The sequence below is a fragment of the Rhinatrema bivittatum genome, chromosome 6 (genome assembly GCF_901001135.1).
Source record: "Rhinatrema bivittatum chromosome 6, aRhiBiv1.1, whole genome shotgun sequence".
Classification (NCBI taxonomy): domain Eukaryota; kingdom Metazoa; phylum Chordata; class Amphibia; order Gymnophiona; family Rhinatrematidae; genus Rhinatrema; species Rhinatrema bivittatum.
The window spans coordinates 182,453,612-182,478,332 of NC_042620.1; the positions used below are offsets into that span (position 1 = coordinate 182,453,612).

The window sequence follows — 24,721 nt, forward strand, 5'->3', positions numbered from 1 at the left end:
CCCCTGCCCCGCTGATCGACAGGGACGGGGAAATGGCCCCCAGCTTGCCAATCATCGGATGGTGTCCAGCACCGCCGCCCTTTTCTTGGGGTCCTTGCAGAGTGAGACCAGAAACTTGTCCGCTGGGATGCGAGCAAAATCTAACTCGTAGCTGTGTCTTATCCTGTTGAGGACCCACTGGTCCGACTTCACTTTGGTCCATTCCTCGAAAAATAAAGGTAACCACGCTCCCACATGTGGAATGACGTGCTGCAGGCGCGGCGAGGGATGGACCATCCGAACTTCATTGCGAAGCCTCGTGTCCCCCAAAAGGACTGCTACCTCTGAAGGTTCCGAGAGGAAGACGGCCTATACGAAGAGCCGGTGGATCTTTGAGGGCGCGATTTCCTGGGCCCCCGAAGCCTCATCCAATTCCTTGCCAAACAGCAATTTCCCCATGAAAAGCAGAGCCCTCCAGGTGAGCCTTGGACGAGCATTCGCAGCCCAGTTGCGCAGCCATAGGAGACGACGCGCAGCCACCGCCGCCACCATGGACCTAGCGGATGTACGCAGCAGATCATGCAGGGCGTCTGCCCCATATGCTATCGCCGCCTCCAATCTGCCTGAGAAGCCTCCTCCGCATACAGGCCCGCATTCGCCTGAAGGACATGGGCCCAGCGCCGACTAGCTCCCATAGCAAAGTTAGTGCAGATGGCGGCCCGCACACCCAGGGCGGATACCTCAAAAACGAAGTTAGTGCAGATGGCGGCCCGCACACCCAGGGCGGATACCTCAAAATCTTCTTAAGCTGCACTTCCAACTTCCTGTCCGGGATATCCCGGAGCACCGTAGCTCCTGTGACCGGGATAGTAGATCTTTGTCACCGCGGAGACCGCTGAATCCACCTTTGGAAGACGGAGAAGGTCCAGCGCCTCCCCTGGGAGCGGATAGAGCTTATCCATGGACTTGCTGACCTTCCATCCCATTCGCGGAATAAGATATCCGAAGAAAAATGAAACGGGAAGGCAACTGCCGGACCCATAAGGCCCAGCAGAACAGGATCCATAATGGCCTCTTGGCGGACCACCACAGGTGGGGCCTCTATCCCCAGCTCCTGGAGTATGGCCGGAAGAACGGGCGACAGTTCCTCCCTGCAGAACCGGACTACCTTGGGGTCATCCCCTTCCACGGACTGTACTCCCGTTCCCACGTTGGGCTGGGCGGAGCCATCCGCCGCCGCCTCCTCGGCCCCCCCTCAGGGGCTCTTCGGGAAAATCAGCATCCTCCACAGGGGAATCCTCCAAATTCGATTCCTGCGGCATGCCCCGAGGGGCCTGATTCCCTCTTGAGGGCTCCTGGAGGCCTCCGCAGCTCTCATAGCTTTTCTGTTCCGTGGAGGAAACTTGTGGGGACCCTCTGTAGGGACCCCCCCTCGGCTGCGCTTGCTACGTTTGTACCCACGCACCTTGCGCAGCCATAGCGCAACGTCCTCCGAGAAAAAAACCTGACCCAGAAGAATCGGCCCCAGAAACCTCCCCGGACCGAAGCCCCTCCGAGGAGCCCCCTCCCGCCGCGTTCCGCTGCGGGGAAAGCGCGGGAGGCAAGGCCGAATCCCCCGGCGCGATCCGCGCGATTTTACTTCCTGTGGCCAAAATGGCCGCCACTCCCGCGCTAAGCGGGAATAAGTCCTGAGGCCTACCTATGTCGCGTCCAACCCGCGGCGGCGAACGCGCGATCCGGGAGCGAGACCCCCGAGGTGCCCCGGACGGCCCTTCCCCGCCTGGGACGCAGGAAAAAACAAAAACCCTCACAAGCCAGGCGCGCGCGCGCCAAGCCGCAGGCCCGACACGGGGAACCGCGCGGCATGCCGGCAAACGCGGGAAGACCAAGACGCGCCTCAGAAATAAAAATTAATTAATTAATTAATTCGGCGAAAAGAACCCCCTGCAAGCGGCACTCCCCTCGAAACGGAACGGCGATGCAAGGAAACGGAGGGCCGGCCGAAAACAAAAACAAAGCAGAAACACTTCTTTTTTTTTTTTTTTTTTTTTTTTTTTACTGACGCTTGTCGCTGTCCCGGGTCCTGGAGCCCTGTACCTGCAGGGGTGAGTGAACCGGGCTCCCCGGTGTCACCCCTGACGCTGCTACTTGTGGAGCCGGGTCCTCGACCCTAGCAGCGGCCTCGACCAGGGGGGGCGGTCCCCTCAGAACCTCTCAACCCCCCTGGGAGGCAGGGCGGCCGGGATCTGACTCTTTGACGAAAAGAAAACAACCTAATTTGGCAAAAAACCACTAACTAGGCCTAAGAACTGAGCACAAAAGAAAAAAAACCGCAATCCTGACTAACTACCAGAATCAGGGCAGGCAGGGCTGTGACCAGACCTGCACCATCTACTGGAGACAGAGTAAGACTGAGGGGCTGTGACTGGCACAGGGGCTTATATATGGCTCCGCCCACAAGTTTTAGTCTGTCTCCATCTACTGGTGCGGAGTCACAACCCAGGTGTCCTGGACTGATCCTGGTACGTACAGGGAAAATGTATTTGATGTATTTTTGTTTATTGCTTAATGTCATAAGTTTTATTTTATAGTTGTATCATTTTTTATTTTGTTTCTTATAGTGATTGGATATTTGTTGTATACTGTTTTAAGCAGGGCTCACCTTTGAACATCAGTCTATAAGAATTTGTAAATAAAATAAAGCAGAGTTGCTTACCTGTAACAGGTGTTCTTACAGGACAGCAGGATGTTAGTCCTCACATATGGGTGACATCATCAGGATGGAGCCCAATCACAGAACACTTTTGTCAAAGTTTCTAGAACTTTGACTGGCACCTACTGGGCATGCCCAGCATGGCACCAACACTGCAGCCAGCAGGGGTCCCCCTTCAGTCTTGTCTTATAGTAAAAAATACATGCGAAAAATAAAATAAGAAAACATAAACCCACCCAACTCCACGGGGTGGCAGGTGGGTTTCGTGAGGACTAACATCCTGCTGTCCTGTGAGAATACCTGTTACAGGTAAGCAACTCTGCTTTCTCACAGGACAAGCAGGATGTAGTCCTCACATATGGGTGAGTACCGAGCTGAGGATGCCCGAGCAATGTACCAAATGTACCCAAAGACGTGCAACAGGCACAAGAACTGGGGAGGAATTTGGTAGAGGGCATCCTGAACCCTACCGGGTTGGAGGAAAGATGTTGATACCTCAGTTCGCAAATAAGTTGCATAGCACAGACTGGCCGAAGATGGAATCTTGTCTACCAGCCTTGTCTAAACAATAATGGGCTGTGAAGGTGTGGAGAGAGCTCCAGATAGCAGCCTTACAGATGTCAGCAAGCGGCACCGAGCATAGGTGTGCTACTAATGTTGCCATGGCCCTGACAGAGTGTGCCTTAACACGGTCTTGAAGCAGAATACCTGCCTGATGGTAACAAAAGGAAATACAGTCCGCTAACCAGGAGGAGAGAGTCTGCTTACCCACAGGTTTGCCCAATTTGATAGGATCGAAGGAAACAAACAACTGAGTGCATTTCCTGTGGGCAGCTGTACGGTCTAGATAGAATGCTAGAGCACGTTTACAGTCAAGGGTATGCAGAGCCTATTCTCCTGGATTTGAATGGGACCTGGGAAAGAAGGTGGGTAGTTTAATGGATTGATTGATATGAAACTCCAATACTACCTTAGGCAAAAACCTAGGGTGAGTGTGGAGTACTACCCTATCATGCAGACGTTTAGTGTAAGGTGGGTAGGTGATTAAGGCCTGTAACTCACTAACTCTGCAAGCAGAAGTGATCACCAAAAGAAAAATCACCTTCCAGGTGAGATGGCGGAGATCACAGGATTGGAGACGCTCAAACGGCGGTTTCATGAGCTGCCCCAAAACCAAGCTAAGGTCCCAGGAAGGGGCCGGAGGGTGCAGTGGAGGTTTAAGGTGGAGCAAGCCCTTCAAAAAGCATGTTACGAGGTGTTGTACTGAAATAGGTACATCCCTAAAACCTTTATGGAAGGCGGCTACCGCACTGACAGAAGAAGATAGAAGAAGTTTGGAGACCTGACTCTGACAGGTGCCAGAGATAGTCCAAAAACTTCAGTGTAGAACAAGTGAAGGGATTGATGAACATGGAAGTACAACATACCGCAAACCTATTCCATTTGTAGCGATAATACTGCCTTGTGGAAGGCTTTCATAAAGCTACTAGGACATGGGAAACTGGCTCTTAAAGTTTAAGAGGTTGAAGATTAACCTTTCAACATCCAGGCAGTCAGGGAGAGGGCCTGGAGGTTGGGGTGACGAAGGCAGCCGTTGTTCTGAGAGATCAGAAGCGGGTCCCTTCCCCAGAGGAATGTGCCGATGTACTGATAGGTCGTGGAGAATTGGAAACCAGACCTGGCGTGGCCAATGAGGGGCTATGAGAATCATTAGTCCCTTGTCCCTTCACAACTTCACGAGAGTCTTTGAAATGAGTGGAAGTGAAGGGTACGCATAAAGGAGACCGCTGGCCCACAAGAGGGAGAAAGCATCTCTTGGCTGAAAGTGTTGGCTGCGAGTGAGAGAGCAGAAGTTCCCTACTTTGCGGTTGTGAATTGCTGCAAAGAGGTCTATGTGAGGGTAAACCCATCGTTGGAATATTGAGTCCGCTATAGTGGGGTTGATGGACCACTCGTGCGGTTGAAAAGTGCGACTCAGCTTGTCTGCCAACACATTGTCCACTCCCAGCAAGTAAGTGGCCCTGAGGTACATCGAGTGGGAAAGGGCTTCTGTCCATATCTGTGCAGCTTCCTGACACAGGAGGTAGGAGCCCGTTCCCCCTTGCTTGATGTACCACATGGCCACCTGGTTGTCGGTTTGAATCAGGATGACCTGGATGGAAAGGTGATCCTGAAAAGTCCAGAGAGCATATCTGATTGCATGAAGCTCCAGGAAACTGATTTGGTGTTTGGCTTCCTCTGGATACCAAATGCCCTGAGTTTGCAGGTTTGCAACATGTGCACCCCAGCCGAGGTTGGAGGCATCTGTTGTCAAGGTTATTTGAGGTTCTGGAGCCTGAAATGAAAGGCCTTGAAGCAGACTGGATTGGTTTATCCATCAAGCCAGCGATAAGCAGAGCTGGTTGGTGATGTGGACAATGGTGGACACTGGCTGAGAAGACATAGAAACATAGAAGTGATGGCAGAAGAAGACCAAACAGCCCATCCAGTCTGCCCAGCAAGCTTTCACACCTATTTGTTTTCATAATCTGTTACTCTGACCCCTGAGGTCAGGGCCCTTATTGGTAACTTTTTGGTTCCAATTCCCTTCCACCCCCACCATCGATGCAGACAGCAGTGCTGGAGCTGCATTTAATTGAAGTATCTAGCTAATTGGTTTGGGATAGTAACCGCCGTAATAAGCAAGCTACTCCCATTTGTTTACCCTGCATGTGCAATTCAGCCATTGTTGGTTGTCTGAATAAAAATCCTCTTTACTTAATTCCCTCTGTTGCTGAAACAGTGAGCTGCGCTGGATACTTATTCCAAGTCAAGTATCATGCTTAATTGATTTGGGGTAATAGCCACCATGACAAGCAAGCTACACCCATGCTTATTTGTTTACCCAGACTATGTAATTCATTCCTTGTTGGTTGATGCTGATATAAATCATCTTTTCTTCATTCTCTCTGCCGTTGAAGCAGAGAGCTATGCTGGATGTGCATTGAAAGTGAAGTATCAGGCTTATTTGATTTGGGGTAGTAACTGCCGTAACAAGCAAGCTACTCCCCTGCTTTTTTGTGGATGCAAATTCTTTTTTCCACATTTCCTCTTGCCGTTGACGCATAGAGCAATATTGGAGTTGCATTAACTGTGTGTATGATAATTGAATAAGGATATTAATCTCCAGGTAGTAGCCGTCATTCCCGCAAGCAAGCCAGCCCTTGCCTCTTCTCTTCATTCACATCCTCTAGACTTTATGGATCCACAGTGTTTATCCCACGCCCCTTTGAAATCCTTCACAGTTTTGGTCTTCACCACTTCCTCCGGAAGGGCATTCCAGGCATCCACCACCCTCTCCGTGAAGAAATACTTCCTGACATTGGTTCTGAGTCTTCCTCCCTGGAGTTTTAAATCGTGACCCCTGGTTCTGCTGATTTTTTTGCAACGGAAAAGGTTTGTCATTGTCTTTGGATCATTAAAACCTTTCAAGTATCTGAAAGTTTGAATCATATCACCCCTGCTCCTCCTTTCCTCCAGGGTGTACATATTTAGATTCTTCAGTCTCTCCTCATAAGTCATTCTATGAAGACCTTCCACCTTTTTGGTCGCCCTTCTCTGGACCGCCTCCATCCTGTCTCTGTCCCTTCGGAGATACGGTCTCCAGAACTGAACACAGTACTCCAGGTGAGGCCTCACCAAGGACCTGTACAAGGGGATTATCACTTCCCTTTTCTTACTCGATATTCCTCTCTCTATGCAGCCCAGCATTCTTCTGGCTTTAGCTATCGCCTTGTCACATTGTTTCGCCGACTTCAGATCATTAGAGACTATCACCCCAAGGTCTCTCTCCTGCTCCATACATATCAGCCCTACTCCCCCCATCGAATACAGTTCTTTCGGATTTCCACAACCCATGTGCCTGACTGCACTTTTTGGCATTGAATCTCAGCTGCCATATCTTCAACCATTCTTCCAGCTTCCTTAAATCCCGTCTCATTCTCTCCACTCCTTCCGGCGTGTCCACTCTGTTGCAGATCTTAGTGTCATCCGCAAAAAGACAAACCTTACCTTCTATCCCGTCCGCAATGTCGCTCACAAAGATATTGAACAGGACCGGTCCCAACACCGATCCCTGCGGCACTCCGCTCAACACCGCTCACTCTTCAGAGTAAGTTCCATTTACCATCACACATTGTTTTCTGTCCGTCAACCAGTTTGCAATCCAGGTCACCACCTCGGCACTCACTCCTAAGCTTCTTATTTTATTCACCAGTCTCCTGTGCGGGACCGTATCAAAAGCCTTGCTGAAATCTAAGTAGATGACATTGAGCGCTCTTCCTTGATCCAATTCCTTAGTTACCCAGTCAAAAAAGTCAATCAGATTTGTCTGACAGGATCTTCCCCTGGTGAATCCATGCTGCCTCTGGTCCAGCAATTCTTGCGACTGTAGATAGTTCACTATTCTTTCTTTCAACAGTGATTCCATTACTTTTCCCACCACCGAGGTGAGGCTGACCGGTCTGTAGTTACCAGCCTCTTCTCTGATCCCACGCTTGTGAAGTGGGACCACCACCGCTCTTCTCCAATCACTCGGCACCACTCCCGTTTCTAAGGATCTATTGAACAGATCACACAGCGGACCCGCCAGCACATCTCTAAGCTCCCTCAGTATCCTGGGATGAACCTCATCAGGCCCCATGGCTTTGTCCACTTTCAGTTTCCCCAGCTCTTCCCATACATTCTCTACTGTAAATGAAGTTACATCTACTCCATTCCCCTCCAGTTTCTTGTTAACTAGCGACGGTCCTTCTCCAGGGTCCTCTTTAGTGAACACCGAACTGAAGTATTTATTTAATATTTCTGCCATTTCTTTGTCTCTCTCCACACATTGATTCTTTTCATCTTTCCACTGTGATTTTAGAGTCCACTGCATTACTCTCATGGCCAGGCGGGCCATGGGAGTGACATGCACCGACGAGGCCATATGACCCAGTAAGACCAGAAAATGACGTGCAGTTGAGTATTGTCGAGACTGCAGTCGATGGGCTAGAGAAGCGAGAGTGAAAGCTCGATTCTGAGGTAGAAAGACTTTCGCTTTTAGAGTGTCCAAGTCGGCCCCTATGAACGATAGGGTTTGAGAGGGAACTAGCCTGGATTTTGGATAGTTTATGAGAAACCCTAGGGAGATCAGGGTATGGCACATGAGACGAAGAGACGTCAGTGCAGCTTGCTGAGCAGGAGCCCTGATCCAGCAATCGTCGAGATAGGGGTAGACATGGACACTTTGACTCCTGAGAAAGGCAGCTACCACTACGAGGCACTTGGTAAAGACTCGTGGGGCAGATGCTAGGCCGAATGGTAAAACTTGATATTGGAAGTGTTTGGGCCTACTAGGAACTGCAGGAATCTGCGATGTGACGGAGTAATTGAAATATGTGTGTAGGCGTCCTGGAGGTCTAGAGAGCAAAGCAAGTCTTCCCTTTGGAGAAGGGGAAGAAGAGAACCCAAGGTCACCATCTTGAACTTTTCTCTTTGTAGGTATTTGTTTAAGGTGCGAAGATCCAGTATTGGGCGAACACCACCTGACTTTTTTGGTATCAGGAAATACCGGGAATAGAATCCCTGCCCCTGTTGGGAGAGGGGCACTAGCTCTATTGCTCTGGACTGGAGGAGGAGGGAGACCTCCTGCTCAGGAGTGATGAGTGGTCAGATGTTCCCCACTTCAGCCGAGGTGGGAAATCCGGTGTAACAGAGAGAAAGTTGTGGTGGTAACCTTGGGTTATTACAGCGAGTACCCACTGATCTGTGGTGACTGTATGCCATGGTTTGGAGAAGTGGCACAACCGGCCTCCGACGGGAATGGTCGGAGGTGGAGGCTGGGTACTGCTCTTTAGGAAGGAGTCAAAAGCCAGACGCTGGTCCTGGTTGGGGGCTGGCTGTGACTTCTGTACTTGAGGTTGCTTGGATTGGCCTTTTTGGTAAGGTTTAGAAGCTCGAGCCCTGGACGTCGGGGATAGAATCTCCTTTGCCGGTAGAATTGTCTCTTGGAGTATCTTCTAAAAGATCTTTTGGAAGAGGAAGAGAGATCAGAAGGCAGTAAGGAGAGCTGGAGCAGAGTCTCTTGGTGGTCCTTGAGCTGCACCACTGCTTCTTGAATCTTTTCTCCGAAAAGATTATCCCCAGCACAGGGCAAGACAGCTAACCTGTCCTGTACTTCTGGTCTGAGGTCTGAAGACTTTAGCTAGGCCCATCTTCTCGCACTAATTCCTGCCGCCGAAACTCTGGAGGCGGTTTCGAAGATATCATATGCCGAATGTACTTCATGTTTGCCAGCATCTAAACCCTTTTGTGCTAGGGCATGAAGTTGCAGAGGTAAGACTTCAGTAAATTCCTGAATCTTCATAAACAGGGCCCTATTGTACTGGGTCATATATAATTGATAGGAAGCAATGCGAGAGATGAGCATTGACCCATGAAATACTCGTCTTCCAAACGCATCCAGAAATTTCTGTTCTTTTCCTAGAGGAATGGAAGAATGAGGTTTGGAGCATCGTGCCCTCCTCTGGGCTGACTCCACAACTACTGAATGATGATCTAGTTGAGCTCTCTGGAAGCCAGGGGCTGGCTGAACTAGATAGGTGGCATCTGCCTTACGGTTGACAGGTGCCATAGAGCTAGGGTGCTCACAATTTCTCTTTAAAAGGTCCAAGAGGATGTCATGAATAGGGATAGACATGATTTCCTTAGGAGCATCGAGAAATTGGAAAAGTTCTAACATCTGATACCTGGAGTCCTCTTCGGTCTGAAGCTGGAATGGAACTGTTTCAGACATTTCTTTAACAAAGTTGATAAAGGACAAGTCCTCTGGAGGACAACGCTTCCTTTCATCAGAAGGAGAGGGCTGTGAAGGCAGATCATCTGAATCCTGGGAGGAATCATCAGTCTAGGGATTGTATGGCTCATCACCAGCTCCAGTATGTTCATCAGAAGGGAGTAACGGTGTTATTCCGGAAGGTCCGGGCCTAGGTATCAATGGCCTTGAAAGTGGAATCGAAGGCATCTATGGAAGCATCGAAGGGGGCACAGATGGAATCGGTGACATCGATGGATGTGTCGGTGGTAGCACTCCGGAGGGTGGAATGGAGATCGGTGATTCTTCTTCTTCTTCCGATGACAAAGGTATCGGTGAGGAAGGAATCGGGGCCATTGGTTCCCTCAGATGCACCAGTGGAAGGGCACCGATTAACTTATCCATTCTTGCCAATAGCGGTGCAAATGCCATGGGTATCAGATCGGTGGCCGGAGCAGGAACCGGCACCGGCATTGATGGAGGTTTGAACCCCTGAAGTGCTTTACCGATGGTCTCTTGGATCATCTGATCCAATTCCTCAAGGAAACCTGGGGCATGGATACCCGGTTCCGGAGTAGGAGGCAGCACTGGCATAGCCGGCGGGTCCCACAGGTGAAGGTGGAATCGCGGATCCTGGCACCTGTCCAGGTGGGGAACGCCTCGGTGACCCATTAACAGAAGAGGATGGAGCCTTTTCTGTACGGGACTTCTTTGTCGGTGGCTCAGACAACAGTGTGGGCATGTCTGTATTGGTGGCCTGAGCTTTCCGATGGAGGTGTTGATGCTTTTCTCGATGTTTTCCTCGGTCTTTTTCCTGAGAAGGAACAGAGGGGGATCGACACCCGCAGAGTCGTTGAAGCCGGTCGGGCAGCAGCGGTTTCCCGGTGCTGGCGCGAAGTCGACGGTACAGGTTCGGACGATGTCGAAGCTATCGATGGAGTCGGAGTTTTTGACCGAAAGAGAAGTTCCATCTTCTCCAGCCTAGCCATGTGACACTTTGGTGTCATTTGGGCAAGCACTGTCTCTCACACACATGCAGGCAGGCTCCCATCTCTCACACACATGCAAACACACAAACGCAGGCAGGCAGGTTCTGACTCTCTCACACACACGCAGACAGGCTTTGTTTCTCTCTCACACACACACACACACACACACACAGGCGCAAGGCCTCCAACTGGCTTCTTCTTCAGCTGCCAGCAAGATGGGCTCTGCGGTGGCCTGCTGCCCTCCCTCCTTCAGCTACCAGTGGAATGGGCTATGCCGGCAGCTGCCGGGTCATAGATCCTGTCACAAATTTTTTTTTTTTGGTGTAGGCAGTAAGTGGCAGCAGGAGTCGCGTTTAAACAGCATCATCTCCTGCTGCCATCGGGCTGATCCCGTGACTGTTACTGTGAGATCAGTCTCACGGCAGCAGGAGATGGCGTTCACTTAAACCTGACTCCTGTTGCCAGCTGGGGTGGTGGACTGAAGCCAGGGATCGCTTGGCTGATAGCTTACCATATCAGGCAGGAGGCCTGATCAGATGTATAAAATTTGCCACTCCATAGCAGCGCCCCCTTATTCACAGCGCCTTTGCGGTTTCATGTGTCGCACACCCAAAACGTCAGCTATGCTTACAGGTTTCACAGCTGTGTGGATAGTATGAAAATTACCTCCCACATATGAAAGGTTTAACGAGATCTGTTTCCTTTAAGAGTCTTGACCTTTGATAGCTGATGCTACAAACAATAACACTTACTGCTGATGTAGGGGGTGAAATCTCGCCGGTAGTACTCACTTGGATCTCTTGCGAGGTTTATGAATCTGGCTTTCCTCAGATGGCTGGTGATCTACATCATTACCGTTCTGAAATCCAGATGTGCTGGGAACATTCTGCACTGGAAACGATGTTTCACACTCTACACAAAATACATAAAGCAAGAAAAATAACAAATAAGAGAAACTTCAGTAACTACTCTTAATCACTTTTATCTAAAACTTCCACCCGACTAACTTCTAAGATGCTGGGACAAAATATTGTGATAACATGGAGTTTAGTCAGCAACACAGAACATGCCAAAAAAGGAAGAAGGAACAGGATAACAATGGCATACTAAATCACAACAGTACACAATTCAGCCCATCGAGTATAACCAGTCAGTCTCCACATGTTAAATATTTGGTAGATAAGAGGGATGTGCTATTGTTTTAAATGACATGCCCTCAAGGAACCAGTCCCCTGGGAGGAAGGCTCACCTGACTGACAAAATCTAGAAAAAACAGCAAGGGTAAAAAGAAGCCCTGCAGGTTAATGCACCAGCCATCTGCTGGAGACAGATAATTACTGAGCTACTGCAGGTGGCACCAGGGATTTTCAAGCAGTGTCAGCGAGGGTTTATCTCTCTCCATCTGCTGGCAGGGATGAATTAACCCAGGAGTTCTGGACTGATCCAGGTACATACCTGTCAAATGAATTATCAATCTGGAAAATGCGACAAGGATCAGGATCGCAGGTTATGCCCCTCTGATATCTGCTGGAGTCAGAGAAATACTGAAGGATCGCAGGTGGCACACCAGTATATCTGGGGGGTGCTTTTCAGCTTTTCTCTGACTCCATCTGCTGGAAGGGAGGCATAACTCAGCAGTCTGGACTGATCCTGGTACGTACAGGGAATGTATGATTTAATTTTTGTATTTGCAGGTCAATTATCTGAATGCAAGTGACTATCAGAAGACCCTAAGCATCCATTCTGTTAAAAAAAAATTGCCTTGGGTGGTAAATGTGAAAAACTCTTAGCATCTATTCTGAAAAATGACTGAGTATAAATGGCTGAACATCTGAAGATATACAGCTTTTGGCTTTTTTATATTTTAAAATGATACCAAGGAAGCTTTGCGATACTCAAGGCTATCCCGTGGAGAATTACTTCTGTGAAAAATGTTTGCACACTTCTAAAGTTAGTATAAACATTACAGGAGTTGTGGCAAGATCCAGTCCTCAAGAGCCACAAACAGGCCAGGTTTTCAGGATATCCACAATGAATATGCATGAGATAGATTTGCATGCACTGCCTCCATTGCATATATATATGCACACATATATAGAGAGTGCTTGTAATGAAACAATGACACACATGCAATAGAAATGGACTTCAAGAAAGATACATGTGAATTGCAAATGAGTCACATGGAATACAAAGGCCTCTGTTTTGTCTTCCAGGCTTCATTAGGGGAACATGTTGTTCATAACTATTCTTGCGTTGATACCATGGACTGTATTTAGTGAAGAGGACTCAATCTCTTATTGTTGATCCTACTTTATATGTCAATTTGCCAATTCAGTGTCTCAAAACTTCAACGGTTGTTAATTAACAGCTTGCTAAATGCAACATAATCATCTGTAAATTTCCTATGTCTTCTTAACATGTTGGAAACCTTTTAAAGTCTCTTTGCTGAAATGGTATCTAGAGCAGACTTCAATGCCTCTTTGCAGTTCAGACGCTGTGCCTAGATCCAATATAGTACTATATAATTGTCTCTATAGGGCTGGATTTTAAAAGCCCTATGCATGCCGAGCCTATTTTAAAAGGCCTGTGCGTAAAGCCCTGGAATGTATGTAAGCCCCGGGGCTTTGAGAAAGAGGCGGGGCGGTCTGGGGGCCCGGCAGGGCGGGGCTAGAGGTCCCCAGCACAGCGGTCATTTGCCGCTGTGTTGGAGGATCGCGTGCCGGCAGGCTGCCGGTGCGCACAAACTGCGCCTGCTGAAAGCAGGTGCAAAAGGTGAGATAACTTTTGGGCGGGGGGGGGGGGGTTAGGATAGGGCTAGGGGGCAGGAAGGTTAGGGGAAGGGATAGGATGGATAGATTAGGGGGTAGGGAAGTTCCCTCCCAGGCTGATCCTAAATTGGAGCGGCCTGGGAGAGAACGGGGGAAGGCCGCAGGCGTCTGTGCGCGCAAGTTGCACTAATGTGCACCCCTTGTGCGCGCTGACCCCTGATTTTATAACATGTGCACACCTGCGTGTGCATGTTATAAAATCAGGTGTCCATGTGCGCGCGCCGGGTAGCGCACGCACATGGACGCGCACACAAGTTTATAAAATCTACCCCATAGAGTGTGTGTGTATATATACATTTATTTATTTATTTATTTAAGGCTTTTCTATACCGGGTATACCGGAAAGTTTTAAGTTTTAAGTTACTTTCCAGCAGTGCCTTTACAGGGAACAATAAATATGTATACAAGAACTTACAACTAATACAGAAATGGAGTAACAATTTACAGGTTTGATGGCAATTTACAATGTATATATATATATATATATATATATATACACATATACATACACACACACTCACTTGATCGAAAAACTATTTTAAGCCAATATCACAAATTGCCTCACAGAAAAAGGGACAAATAGATAACCCTCTCTACATGAGGCAATTTGTGACACTGCCCTAAAACATGCACATGACTGCTCCTATGGAGTCAGAAATTGCAGAGGAGAACTTTGAGAATTTTTTTTTTTAATTTGTTTATTAAGATTGTCTCAGTTGGTACAACTCACAGATTTCCAGAAGTACAAACATAACTATATATCATTATCTTAAAGTACAGAAAATAGTACATTATTCTGAACCCAGATGTTCTATATCGAGTTACCCAAACACAACAATCTAACACATTTTTCCACTTTTTATTCTCACAATCACTCATTCAACTGAATTCAACCCTCACTCATACCTTACATACATGACCACAGCAATGTGTGAAGTCTTGTTCATACTCAGGTTTTACCTTATATAGCAGAAAATTAAATTACGTCAGAAAAATAATTCCTTCAGAGATTTTCAACCTTTTCCCAATTCTGAATATATGGATCATTTATATTTGTTCTTTTGTTACTTTGCTGCTCAGTGAATTTCTTTTTCCCATTACTGTACATTTTTCATTAATATCTTCCAGCTCAAAAAAAAATAAGAGGCTTGCCTCCTTTCCAAGATAATAAAATAGTTTTCTTAGCCGGTACAAGAGCATTGATCATTAATCTTTTCCCTTCTTTAGGTAACCTAACTTTGAGAATTTCTGATTTAATCATAGAACCGTAAACCTCTATCAATTGACACAGTACATGTGTTACTGCTTGCTGTGTGTACTTTTGAAATACTGCACACTATGCAGATGGAATGCTTTCTTTTAACTTCCAGCATTAATCTCTCTCTCTTCCATACCAGTAGCCGATCTCTTCTTTTTTCGCTTCTTTTGTGGTACGGCATCCGGTAACTCAGGAGTGAGGGGCTCTCTGCTCTCAGACGGCCGACGGGCACTTGCCTGCACAATGTCTTCTAAGATGAGAGAGAGAGAGACAAGGGAGTGATGTCAATTCAGTGATCCTGAAAGGAAGGAATAATTCCCCTGGAATACCAAAAATTCTTGGTTCCTGTGCAATCTGACTTTCCACCAGTATCTCTATTCTGAACCTGAGTTCATTTTATCTCCTGCTCTGTTTACTTATTATGCAGCACCAGTAAGCCTTGCTATGCTCACCTGATCCCTTGCATAGGAACACAACTATTAACTAGCAGTGTTAACACACTAATTTCAATATGCATATTTGAAAGGAAAATCTTGAAAGCAAATACGCATTGACAATAATCATTTGTCTTTTACTAGCCAAAGAAATGAGGGGTCTTCAATGGAACAGAGAGTGCAGGAAGAAGAGATTCAAGTAATCTCTCCTGAAGATACTTGTTGCATCTCAGATACTGTGAATTTATAACCACAGGATGTTTGAATAAAAGGCCAAAGCTCTGTTAATGCCCCAAGCCTAGCATGCAACCTAGGCATTCTCTTACCTAGTGTACTGCTTGCCCTGGACTTTTTCTTTCTTGGACGACTACGTGAAAAGTCAGCTAGAAAAAAATAAATTAGGGAAAGACAATTATATAGTATAACAGCTCTACCTAGAAAAAAAGAAATACAGACTAGAATCCATTAAAGGACGATGTACTCCTAAAAATATCAATACAAAAAAAGGAAATGTCACATTAGGTAATCTTATATCAGATATCAGATAGCCGCTTCCCAAAAAATATTTTTTCAAATATTATAGTCGCATCATCAAGCCTGTCAGCGTGTTCTCTATAGTTTCAAAAAAGAGAGCCGCCCGGACCTCTAATCATCTACGGCAGTTTGTTATATTTTTTTGCGATTTTTCTTTTTCAATTTTTTTCTTTTTCAATTATTTGTAGTTCAATCTTCAATACAGTAGCACTTATTGTTGTTGTGGATTTAAACAAAGCTCAACATACGGCCGAGGTTTCGCAGCAACAGCTGCTTCATCAGGAGCTATAGTGCAAGTGCAGAATTCTTGTCAAAACATTAACAATCTTTCTCTGTTGAATAGATTCCTGTATTAAAACATTTTATAACTGTTAGCAACTTTAAATATCTAATTGGATAAATATTGTATCACTTATCTGGGATCGGCAAACAATCAAACCTTAAAGATGGACGAGCACCGTCTCACAACATCTCTCAACAAGAAGAACAGAGACCATCTTTGCGTCAGACGCAGACTTATAAACGGATGTCATCCAATCCAGACCTCACACGTCATTCTCAAGTGTGACGTCAGTATCAAGTTTCCTTTCACAGAAAGACATTAAGTTCTAATTCGGCATTTAGCCCCTTGGGATGGAGGGTATCTAGAAAATGTATCCAACTTTGTTCAGCTCTCAAAAGTTTCTTATTCAAGTCACCTCCACGCCAGTGAGGCATCACCTGTTCCAATACGCAGACCCGTAATTCTTCAAAGGTATGCCCTTTTTCTAGACAGTGGGGTACTATAGGTGCAGTCACACGTTGTGTGACTAAACTTGAACGATGTTCAATAATTCGAGTCCGAAGTTGCCTTGTGGTTTTACCAACATAGGTCATCTTGCAGGAACATTGAATTATATAGATGACACCCACAGACTTACAATTAGTGTTTTGCCTTAGTTGGACTGTAATAGGTGGATTGTCAAACTCGATGGCTGTAGTCACAAGCATATTTGCACATACAGAGCAGGTTCCACATGCTGTATGTGAGCCGGCATTCTGTTTAGGTGCCGGGATAGTTGAATCAGAGTGTACAAGTTGATCTTTCAAATTGGATCCTCTCATATATGTGAATCTGGGACGTGATTCAAATTCACCATAGTGCTGTAATATTTGCCAATTTTGATGAATGAGTTGTCTAAGTGTGGATGCCATAGGAGAAAAAGGAGAATGCCATCCTTAATAAATGTAGCTTGGATCTGATGATCTTGATCATCAGAACAGCGCAGAAATGTGATGCAGACATCCAACAAGAAATCAATACCATTAAAGAGACCCTGGCAGGGACAGAAGATACTGCTGTGTACAATAATCAGCTGGCAGCAATACACGAGTCAAGCGAGAAATTGCGAGGGGAAATTCAAAAAATCAAAATACAAAAATTTAATCATGATGAACGAGACTATACTAAAGGATACGTATATCCTTGGATGGTGGAAGATAAAGATAAAGATAAGATAGAGTCACGAAAGGTAACTTTTGATACCAACAGTGATGGCTCTTCTGGCGATGAAATTCAACCAAGATATCAACAAAGACGTAGATATAATAATTCCTCTGAAGATGAATCTGAATCGAGACCGAGAAGTGACCCCACATCTCAGAATCAAGATCCACGTTTTTTAGCGTCTCGAGGGCGATCGGGCCGTCGTCCATATCGAGGCAGAGGCAGATCTTAGAGGAACGAAACGATGTCCAGTTCGACAAACTAGATCTCAAGCCAACAGGATTGCCTAGTTTTAAATCTCTCTAGAAGTATTCTGTCATCAGCACAAATGAGGGTCCTAAACAAAGGTTTATTTGTTTCTGTATGTGTTGCCACCTTGGCCTCTCATAGGTTGAATGCTACAGTGCATCAAGCTGGTTTGCTGTCTGCCCAAAATCAGTTTTGGGGGGGTTTTTTGCACCTCCGGCCCAGGACTCCTGCCAGTGAGAAACCACCTCGCTTCTTGGAAACAAGCTCGCAAAGGAAAACTCTTCTTGAGGGTTTTCTTGTCCTCAGGCAACATATTACCCTTCAACTCCCCCAATTGCTTTATGAGCTGCTGAAAATCCTCTCCAAATAGCCGCTTTCCCTTGAAGGGGAGGTATGACAGCTGTACATCCATCGACCAATTTCGTAGCCATAGGAATCTCCTTGCAGCTACCGCCAAGACCAAAGCTCTGGCAGAAGTCCGGATCAAGTTGTACCAAGCATCAGCCACTCACGCCTTAGCCGCAGTCCCTTTCCACTTGTCATGTGTCTTCTGCACCCAGCACATACAGGCTCTCTGCATCAAACGTCCGCACCCCACGGCATGAAGACTCCAAGCCAAAATACCAAACAGTCTTTGAGCAGAATCTCCAGTTTTTGAGCCTGGATATCCTTTAGAGCTGCCTCTCCAGCTACCGGAATGGATGTTTTCTTGGTGACTGCCGACATGACTGCATCCACCTTGGGAACTCTCCAGGACTCCAAGATCTGCTCCGGCCAGGGGTATAGCTTCTCTATAGCTCTCAGAACTTCTAGGCCCGCCTCGGGAGATTCCCTTCCCAATCTACCAGCTTCTTCACTGTTGTTGGCAAAGGAAAGGCCTTAGGGGGTCTCCTTAACCCCCCCCCAGGACCAGGTAATCCTTCATTATCTGAGTCCTCTCAAGTTTGTTTCAGCAAGGGATATAGCTAAGCCATAGCTCTGTCTACCTTAAGGCGCTCTTTGGGAGACTCCAACTCCTGATCCACCTACTTCTTCATCTTCTTGTGTAAAGGAAAAACTGCCTTAGGAGGCCCCTGCAGTCCTTCCAGGACCAGGTTCACCCCTAAGCCCCAAATCTTCCAATACCTGGGGAACCAGTAGACCTAGGTCATCCCTGCGGAACAACCGAACCACCCGAGGGCAGTCACCCTCAGCAGTCGGGACTTCATCCAAAAAGATCCACTAAATCCCTGACTGGGTCCTTGTCTGGCCCCCACCACAGAACCCTGCCACTGATCAGGCCCATTCGACTCATCTGACGTGTCCCCATCCTCAGCCATGGACCATCCCAGCTCAAGGAGATGCAGGATTCCTCCAGAGCCTGCCTGCTTCCCCCCCCCCCCCCTCCCCCAAGGCTTTTTAGTCACAAGGGGTTTCCTGGGAAGAGGCTACCTGGATCCTGCCTCCTTCTCAGCCAAAAAGGCCTTGTGAAGAAGCAGGACAAGATCCGCAGAAAACTGCTCCGAATCTGAAGAGGACCAATCCTGCCCATTGTTTCCCTGGCCCCCCCCCCCTCCCAAATCCCTTCCCTGCCACCAGCAGGGCTTAAAACGATGGGCAAAAGCGGGGGAAGGGAGTACTAAGACTCTGAAGCAGCCTCTTAGCTCTTGCTATGTGCTCTCAAAATGGCCGTCTGTGTCTCTGACCCTCCCTCCCGGGGCCTGCAGCACTGGCCCAGCTGACCTTGTGGTCCAACCACCCCCCGATGGGCCCATGGAGGTCCCAGCCCCTCCTTAGGCACCCTTCGCGCACAACACGGTTGTACTGAGTCGAACTCCTGTCATACCACAGCCTCGCAACTTTTCCCATGCTAAATGGGCATCGGCCTGAATCGCGGTTGGGCCTAAAAATAGCCCCTGCCGCTGAACAAACACCGCCGGCGGCACATCCCCGAATACTAAGCGAGCACCCGGCCCGGCGATCTGGAGGTTTTTGCCCTCACTCATCCGGCCCTGCCTCCTGGCAGCTCAGTCAATCAGCACCTGAACAGCTCCCTTCACAGCATCTTCTTCTTCGTCTTTTTTTTTTTTAAGGCACAGACACCGAAAAATGGAAATAACCAGCAAACAAAGAAAACACAAAGAAAAGGGCTACTTCCCTGCTTCTAGAGGCAGAGAGAGCAGACTCTGGAGGTAAGGATTCAGAGGAGGTGAGCGAACCAGGACCCCTGGCTTTCACATCCCCTGACCGATAAGGGCTGAGCTAGTTCAAGGGTCACCAACCACCCGCTTGCCCTGCTCAAACCAAGGAATGGCCCACGAAAGAACCTAACACCTCGGGAAGTCTTCCAGGAATCTTCAGTCTTTCTTTTTTTTTTTTTAAGTCAAACTCCAGACTGCAGGTTTGCATCTTTACCATCTGCTGGAGACAGAGAAATACTGAAGAACTACAGGTGGCACTCTCCATTATGTAGTAGTGTCTCAAAGATGTTGTTCTCTGCCTCCATCTACTGGTAGGGATGCATTAACCCACTTGTCTGGACTGATCGGGGGTACGAACAGGAAGAAATGTTTCAAAGCTTCTCTGATTTAGTTGCCTCTATTAATATGGAACCAAAAGTGATCTAAGGAAAGGAAATTTATAAAAACAGGTGGTGTGGCCATAATAAAGGATACATAATTATTTTTTTGGCCCTGGAATTTTCCTTCTGCATTTTTGGGTTTCCAGCTGAATCAGAACTGTCCTTGACTGGATTACAGCATTATGAATCTTCATTCGCAACTACCCGGGAATATTTTCTCCTATTTTATATCCACTTAGCCAAGTCATTGCAGCAATAGTATTTGGCTGGGGGCCATGTACCAGGATTCCTTCCAAAACCCTGCAATCACAGACCCTAAATCTGGCCACTTAGTGTCACCGTTTCATGACGATTAGGACTCCCTCCCTCAGGAGCTATAAACACTCCCTCTGCAGCTTTCCCAGTCTTGACCAACCTGGAAGTGAAGGCCCAACCCAGGAACTGAACCCAGATCTGAGCCACTAGGCCAGGCCTAGATGCATACATTTTAATTTTAGTGTGCAATATATTGGTGCAAAACAGAAAGGAGTCAATGGACGAAGCAGGGTCAGAAGCCAGGAGTCAGAAGCCAAAACCAGGAACGAAGGCTGAAGCCTGAGTCAATGGACGAAGCAGGATCAGAAGTCAGAAGCCAAAGACAGACAGGAGTCCGAAGCAGCAACTAGCAACTCTGAAGAGTGAACCTCATTGCAAGGCGAGGTCTAGAGGTCACTGCAGGGTTTAAATACTCCGGCAGCGTCTGACGTCATCATTGGGGCTGTCCTCCATTTCCCACGCTGGCCCCTTTAAATCCGGAGCCCCGGCGCGCGCACCTAGGGGGCGGGGCCAGCGACAGGAGGTCGACACCGCAGCAGGCTGGGTTTCAGGCCTGGACGACCGGGGAAGGGTTCCTACGGCCTGGCCGCGAGGTGAGTGAAGGTCCACGGGCACGACCTGGGACCGTAACAGTACCCCCCCTCCTATGCCCCCTTCCTGGAGGCCTGGGTTTAGCTGGATGATCCACATGGAACTGGTGGAGGAGGGCTTTGTCCAAGATGTTGGAGGCTGGCTCCCAGGAATTCTCCTAGGGATTGTAGCCCTCCCAAGAGAGGAGGTACTCCCAGCGTCTGAGGCGGAACCGCATGTCTATTACTTCCTTGACTTGATAGACTGTATCGTCGTGTGCCTCAGGAGTGGCCGGCGCAGGTGTCTTCCTTTGGAAGAGGGAGAGAACCAGTGGCTTCAGCAGGGAAACATGGAAGATGTTGTGTACCCTGAGCATAGGCGGAAGACGGAGGCGGTAGGAAACTGCCCCTACCCGTTCCATGATGGGGAACAGACCAATGTATCTTGGGGCCAGGCGCATTGAAGGGAGCCGCAAGCGGAGGTGTTTGGTGCTTAGCCACACCTTATCCTCGGGGAGGAATGAAGGAGTCGTAGGCAGTCTGCAAACCTCTTTGCAATCACCGCAGTGCGCAGAAGTTTCTCCCGGGTGGATCTCCAGAGCTGGCGCAACTGTTGGGCCGTGAGTTGTACGGCTGGAGATGGCACTTCCAACGGCAAGGGAGGGCGAAGACGTTTCCCATATACCATATAGAAGAGAGAACTGCTGATTGCAGAGTGTTTATGGTGGTTGTATGAGAACTCTGCCTATGGGAGTAGGGCCACCCAATCATTCTGCAAATCTCCCACGAAGACCGGAGGAACGTCTTCAATGTCCAGTTCGTGCGTTCCACTTGGCCGTTAGCTTGGGGGTGGAAGGCAGTCGTGAAGTCTAGCTGGTCCACAAACCTTTTACAGAGCGCCCTCCAATACTTCGCCATGAACTGAGAGCCTCTATCCGAGGCGATGTGTCGAGGGAGTCCATGAAGGCGAAAGATGTGGCAGGTAAACAGGTTTGCAAGTTCAGGTGTTGTGGGCAGCTTAGCGAGGGGAACAAAGTGAGCCATCTTGGAGAACCTGTCCCTCTTCAGAAGTGGATAGATAGACGATGAAGTCCGTGGATAAGTGGATCCACGGCTCAGTAGGAATAGGCAGTGGCTGAAGAAGGCCCCAGGGGCGGCCGGTAGGAATCTTCTGTTGGGCACAGGACGGGCAGGAGCTGACAGAGCCGGACATCCTTCTTCAAGTGGGGCCACCAGTAGAACTCTGAGAGTAATTCCTGGGTTCTAGCTACCCCTGGGTGACCTGTGGTCAGGGAGTCATGGGCCCAAGAGAGTACCTTTTTCCGGAGATGGACTGGTACTACCGTCTTTCCCATAGGAGCCACATTAGATGCCGCGAGAAGTACCTTGGCCGGGTCAAGTATGTATTGTGGCGAATTAGGCATGTCCTGCGTCTCCGCCGTACGGGAAAGGGCATCTGCCCGGATGTTCTTGGCTGCAGGTCTGTAGCGGAGGAGAAAGTCGAAGCGGCTAAAAAAGAAGGACCACCGAGCCTGTCAGGGGTTGAGACGTTGGGCGCAGCATAAACATTCTAGATTCTTGTGGTCCGTATACACGATCACTGGATGTTAGGCTCCCTCCAGCCACTGGCGCCATTCTTCGAAGGCCATTTTGATGGCCAGAAGTTCCTCGTCTCCAATGCCATAATTTCTTTCTGCAGGTGAGAATTTCCTTGAAAAGTAGGAACATGGCAGGGACTTGCCGTTACTGAATATTTGACTTAGGATGGCTCAGACTGCCATATTGGAGGCGTCCACTTCCACAATGAACTGCCGTTGGGGGTCCGGGTGATGGAGACATGTGTCCTGAAGGAAGGCCGTCTTCAGGTCTTGGAACGCCCATACCGCCGTTGCAGGCCAGTTCCTGGCGTCAGCCCCCTTCTTGGTGAGGGCCATAAGCGGTGCCACCATCGTGGAGTAGTGTGGTATAAATTGCCAGTAGAATTTGGCGAAGCCAAGGAAGCATTGAAGCGTCTTGATCCCCACAGGTTGGGGCCAATCCTTGATGGCCGTCGCCTTCTCGGGATCCATATGGAAACCTGCGGAGGACACAATATACCCAAGGAAGGGTAAGGACTCTTGCTCAAATTGACACTTCTCCATTTTCGCAAAGAGCCGATTATCCCGAAGTTTCTGCAGTACCCTGCGGACCTCTCGGCGGTGTGTGTCCAAATCCTTAGAGAATATCAGCACGTCATCTAAGTAGACAATGACCGACATATGTAACATGTCTCTTAGTACCTCGTTCATGAGGTTCTGGAAAACTGCAGGAGCGCTGCAGAGGCCGAAGGGCATGACCAGGTATTCGTAGTGGCCATCCCTTGTGTTGAACGCCGTCTTCCACTCATCGCCTGGCCGAATCCTGACCAAGTTATACGCCCCACGGAGATCCAGCTTCGTGAACACCTTGGCTCCCTGTAGTCAGTCCAGTAGTTCTAGATTCAAGGGCAATGGGTAACAGTCGCGTCGGATAATACTGTTCAGACCACGATAATCTATACAGGGTCGGAGGGACCCGTCCTTCTTCGCTATGAAGAAGAACCCGGCTCCAGCCGGGGAATTGGACGGTCGGATGAACCCTCGGTCCAGGTTCTCCTGGATATATGCGGAAATAGCTCATGTCTCCGGGAGTGACAACGGGTACACCCGTCCTCGAGGCGGCATGGTACCTGGGATTAGAGTGATAGCACAGTCGAAGGGTCGGTGCTCCGGGAGGAACTCAACTTTCTCCTTCGAGAAGACATCCGGGTAGTCTTGATAATGGAGTGGTAGTGCTAACGGAGAGGTCAGAAGAGGTATGGAAGGTCGCGGAATAGCAGACAGACATGAGTCGAAACACGAGGAACCCCAGGACGCCACCTGGAGAGTATCCCAACAGATTACCGGGGAGTGCTTCCGCAACCAGGGTAGTCTCAAGATGACCGGGTGCATGGTCCTTTCCAAGATAAGGAACGAGGTTTCCTCCACATGCAGAAGACCCATGCGTAGCATGAGGGGCTTGGTACAAGTAGAGATAGTCCCTGGAAGCGGGGTTCCATGAATGGAGGACACCCAGACAGAGGGTCTTTGGGGTTGGACCCCAATCTGGAGTTGTTGGACTAAGTTCTTGAGAATAAAATTGCCCCAGCTCCAGAGTATCTAAGTTTCCCTCGGGAAGAAGTATGGTTACTGGAACAGTACATGGGGAGGTTGAAGTGGTGTTCCCTAGGATTAGCTCCCCGGCAATCCCTAGGTCCGGGCGTTTCCCAGCCACTCACTACACTAAGCAAGGAAGTGGCCCTTGCCACCACAATACAGGCATAGACTTTGGGACTGGCGTCTCCTTCTCTCCTCCTCAGAGCTAGGACCTCAGCCCAACTGTATGGGTTCTGCGACTTGATTTCCTGGAGAGGCCGACGAAGAGGATACTGGTCGGGAAAACGGAGTTCCAGAATTCCCGAGCCTCCGAGCAGGTCTCCCCTCCCAGAAGCAGCGTTGGATACGGCGGTCCACGCGACCCTCCAGGTTGATGAGGCTGTTCAGGTCATCTGGGATGTCCCTGCCCGCTAGCTCATCTTGGAGTCTTGGGGAGAGACCCTCCAGGAATATGCCATGAAGGCTGTCATTTCCCCAGTTCAGCTCGGCTGCTAGCGTCTGGAATTCTGTGGCATACTTGAACAAGGGCCGGTTGCCCTGACGTAGCTGAAGTAGCTCTGAGGCGGCGGTGGACCTGCAAGAGGGCTCATCAAAAACCTGCCGGAAGGCTGCGACAAATTGTTCCAGGTTAGCTAGGCGGAAGTCCTGACACTCCCATAGGGCTGAGGCCCATGCCAGAGGTTTCCCGTCCAACAATGTAATAACGTAGTTGGTTTTAATCCGATCTGAGGGAAACTGAGCAGGCAGTAGATTGAACCTTATGAAACACTGGTTAAGAAATACTCGGCATAATTTGGTGTCC

The 24,721-nt window shown here is 48.6% G+C and overlaps 1 protein-coding gene across 3 annotated transcripts in view; it reads right to left on the reverse strand.

Moving 5' to 3' along the window:
- Positions 1-24,721, reverse strand: part of TMEM237 (transmembrane protein 237) — a 159,076-nt gene that overhangs the window by 80,890 nt on the left and 53,465 nt on the right. For all 3 annotated transcript variants that reach the window (XM_029606272.1, XM_029606271.1, XM_029606270.1), the window contains exons 4-6: positions 15,360-15,416; positions 14,736-14,849; positions 11,305-11,425 (exon numbers count right to left, since the gene is read on the reverse strand). In XM_029606272.1, the coding sequence (XP_029462132.1) occupies positions 11,305-11,425; positions 14,736-14,849; positions 15,360-15,416 (292 nt within the window). The remainder of the gene's footprint in view (positions 1-11,304; positions 11,426-14,735; positions 14,850-15,359; positions 15,417-24,721) is intronic.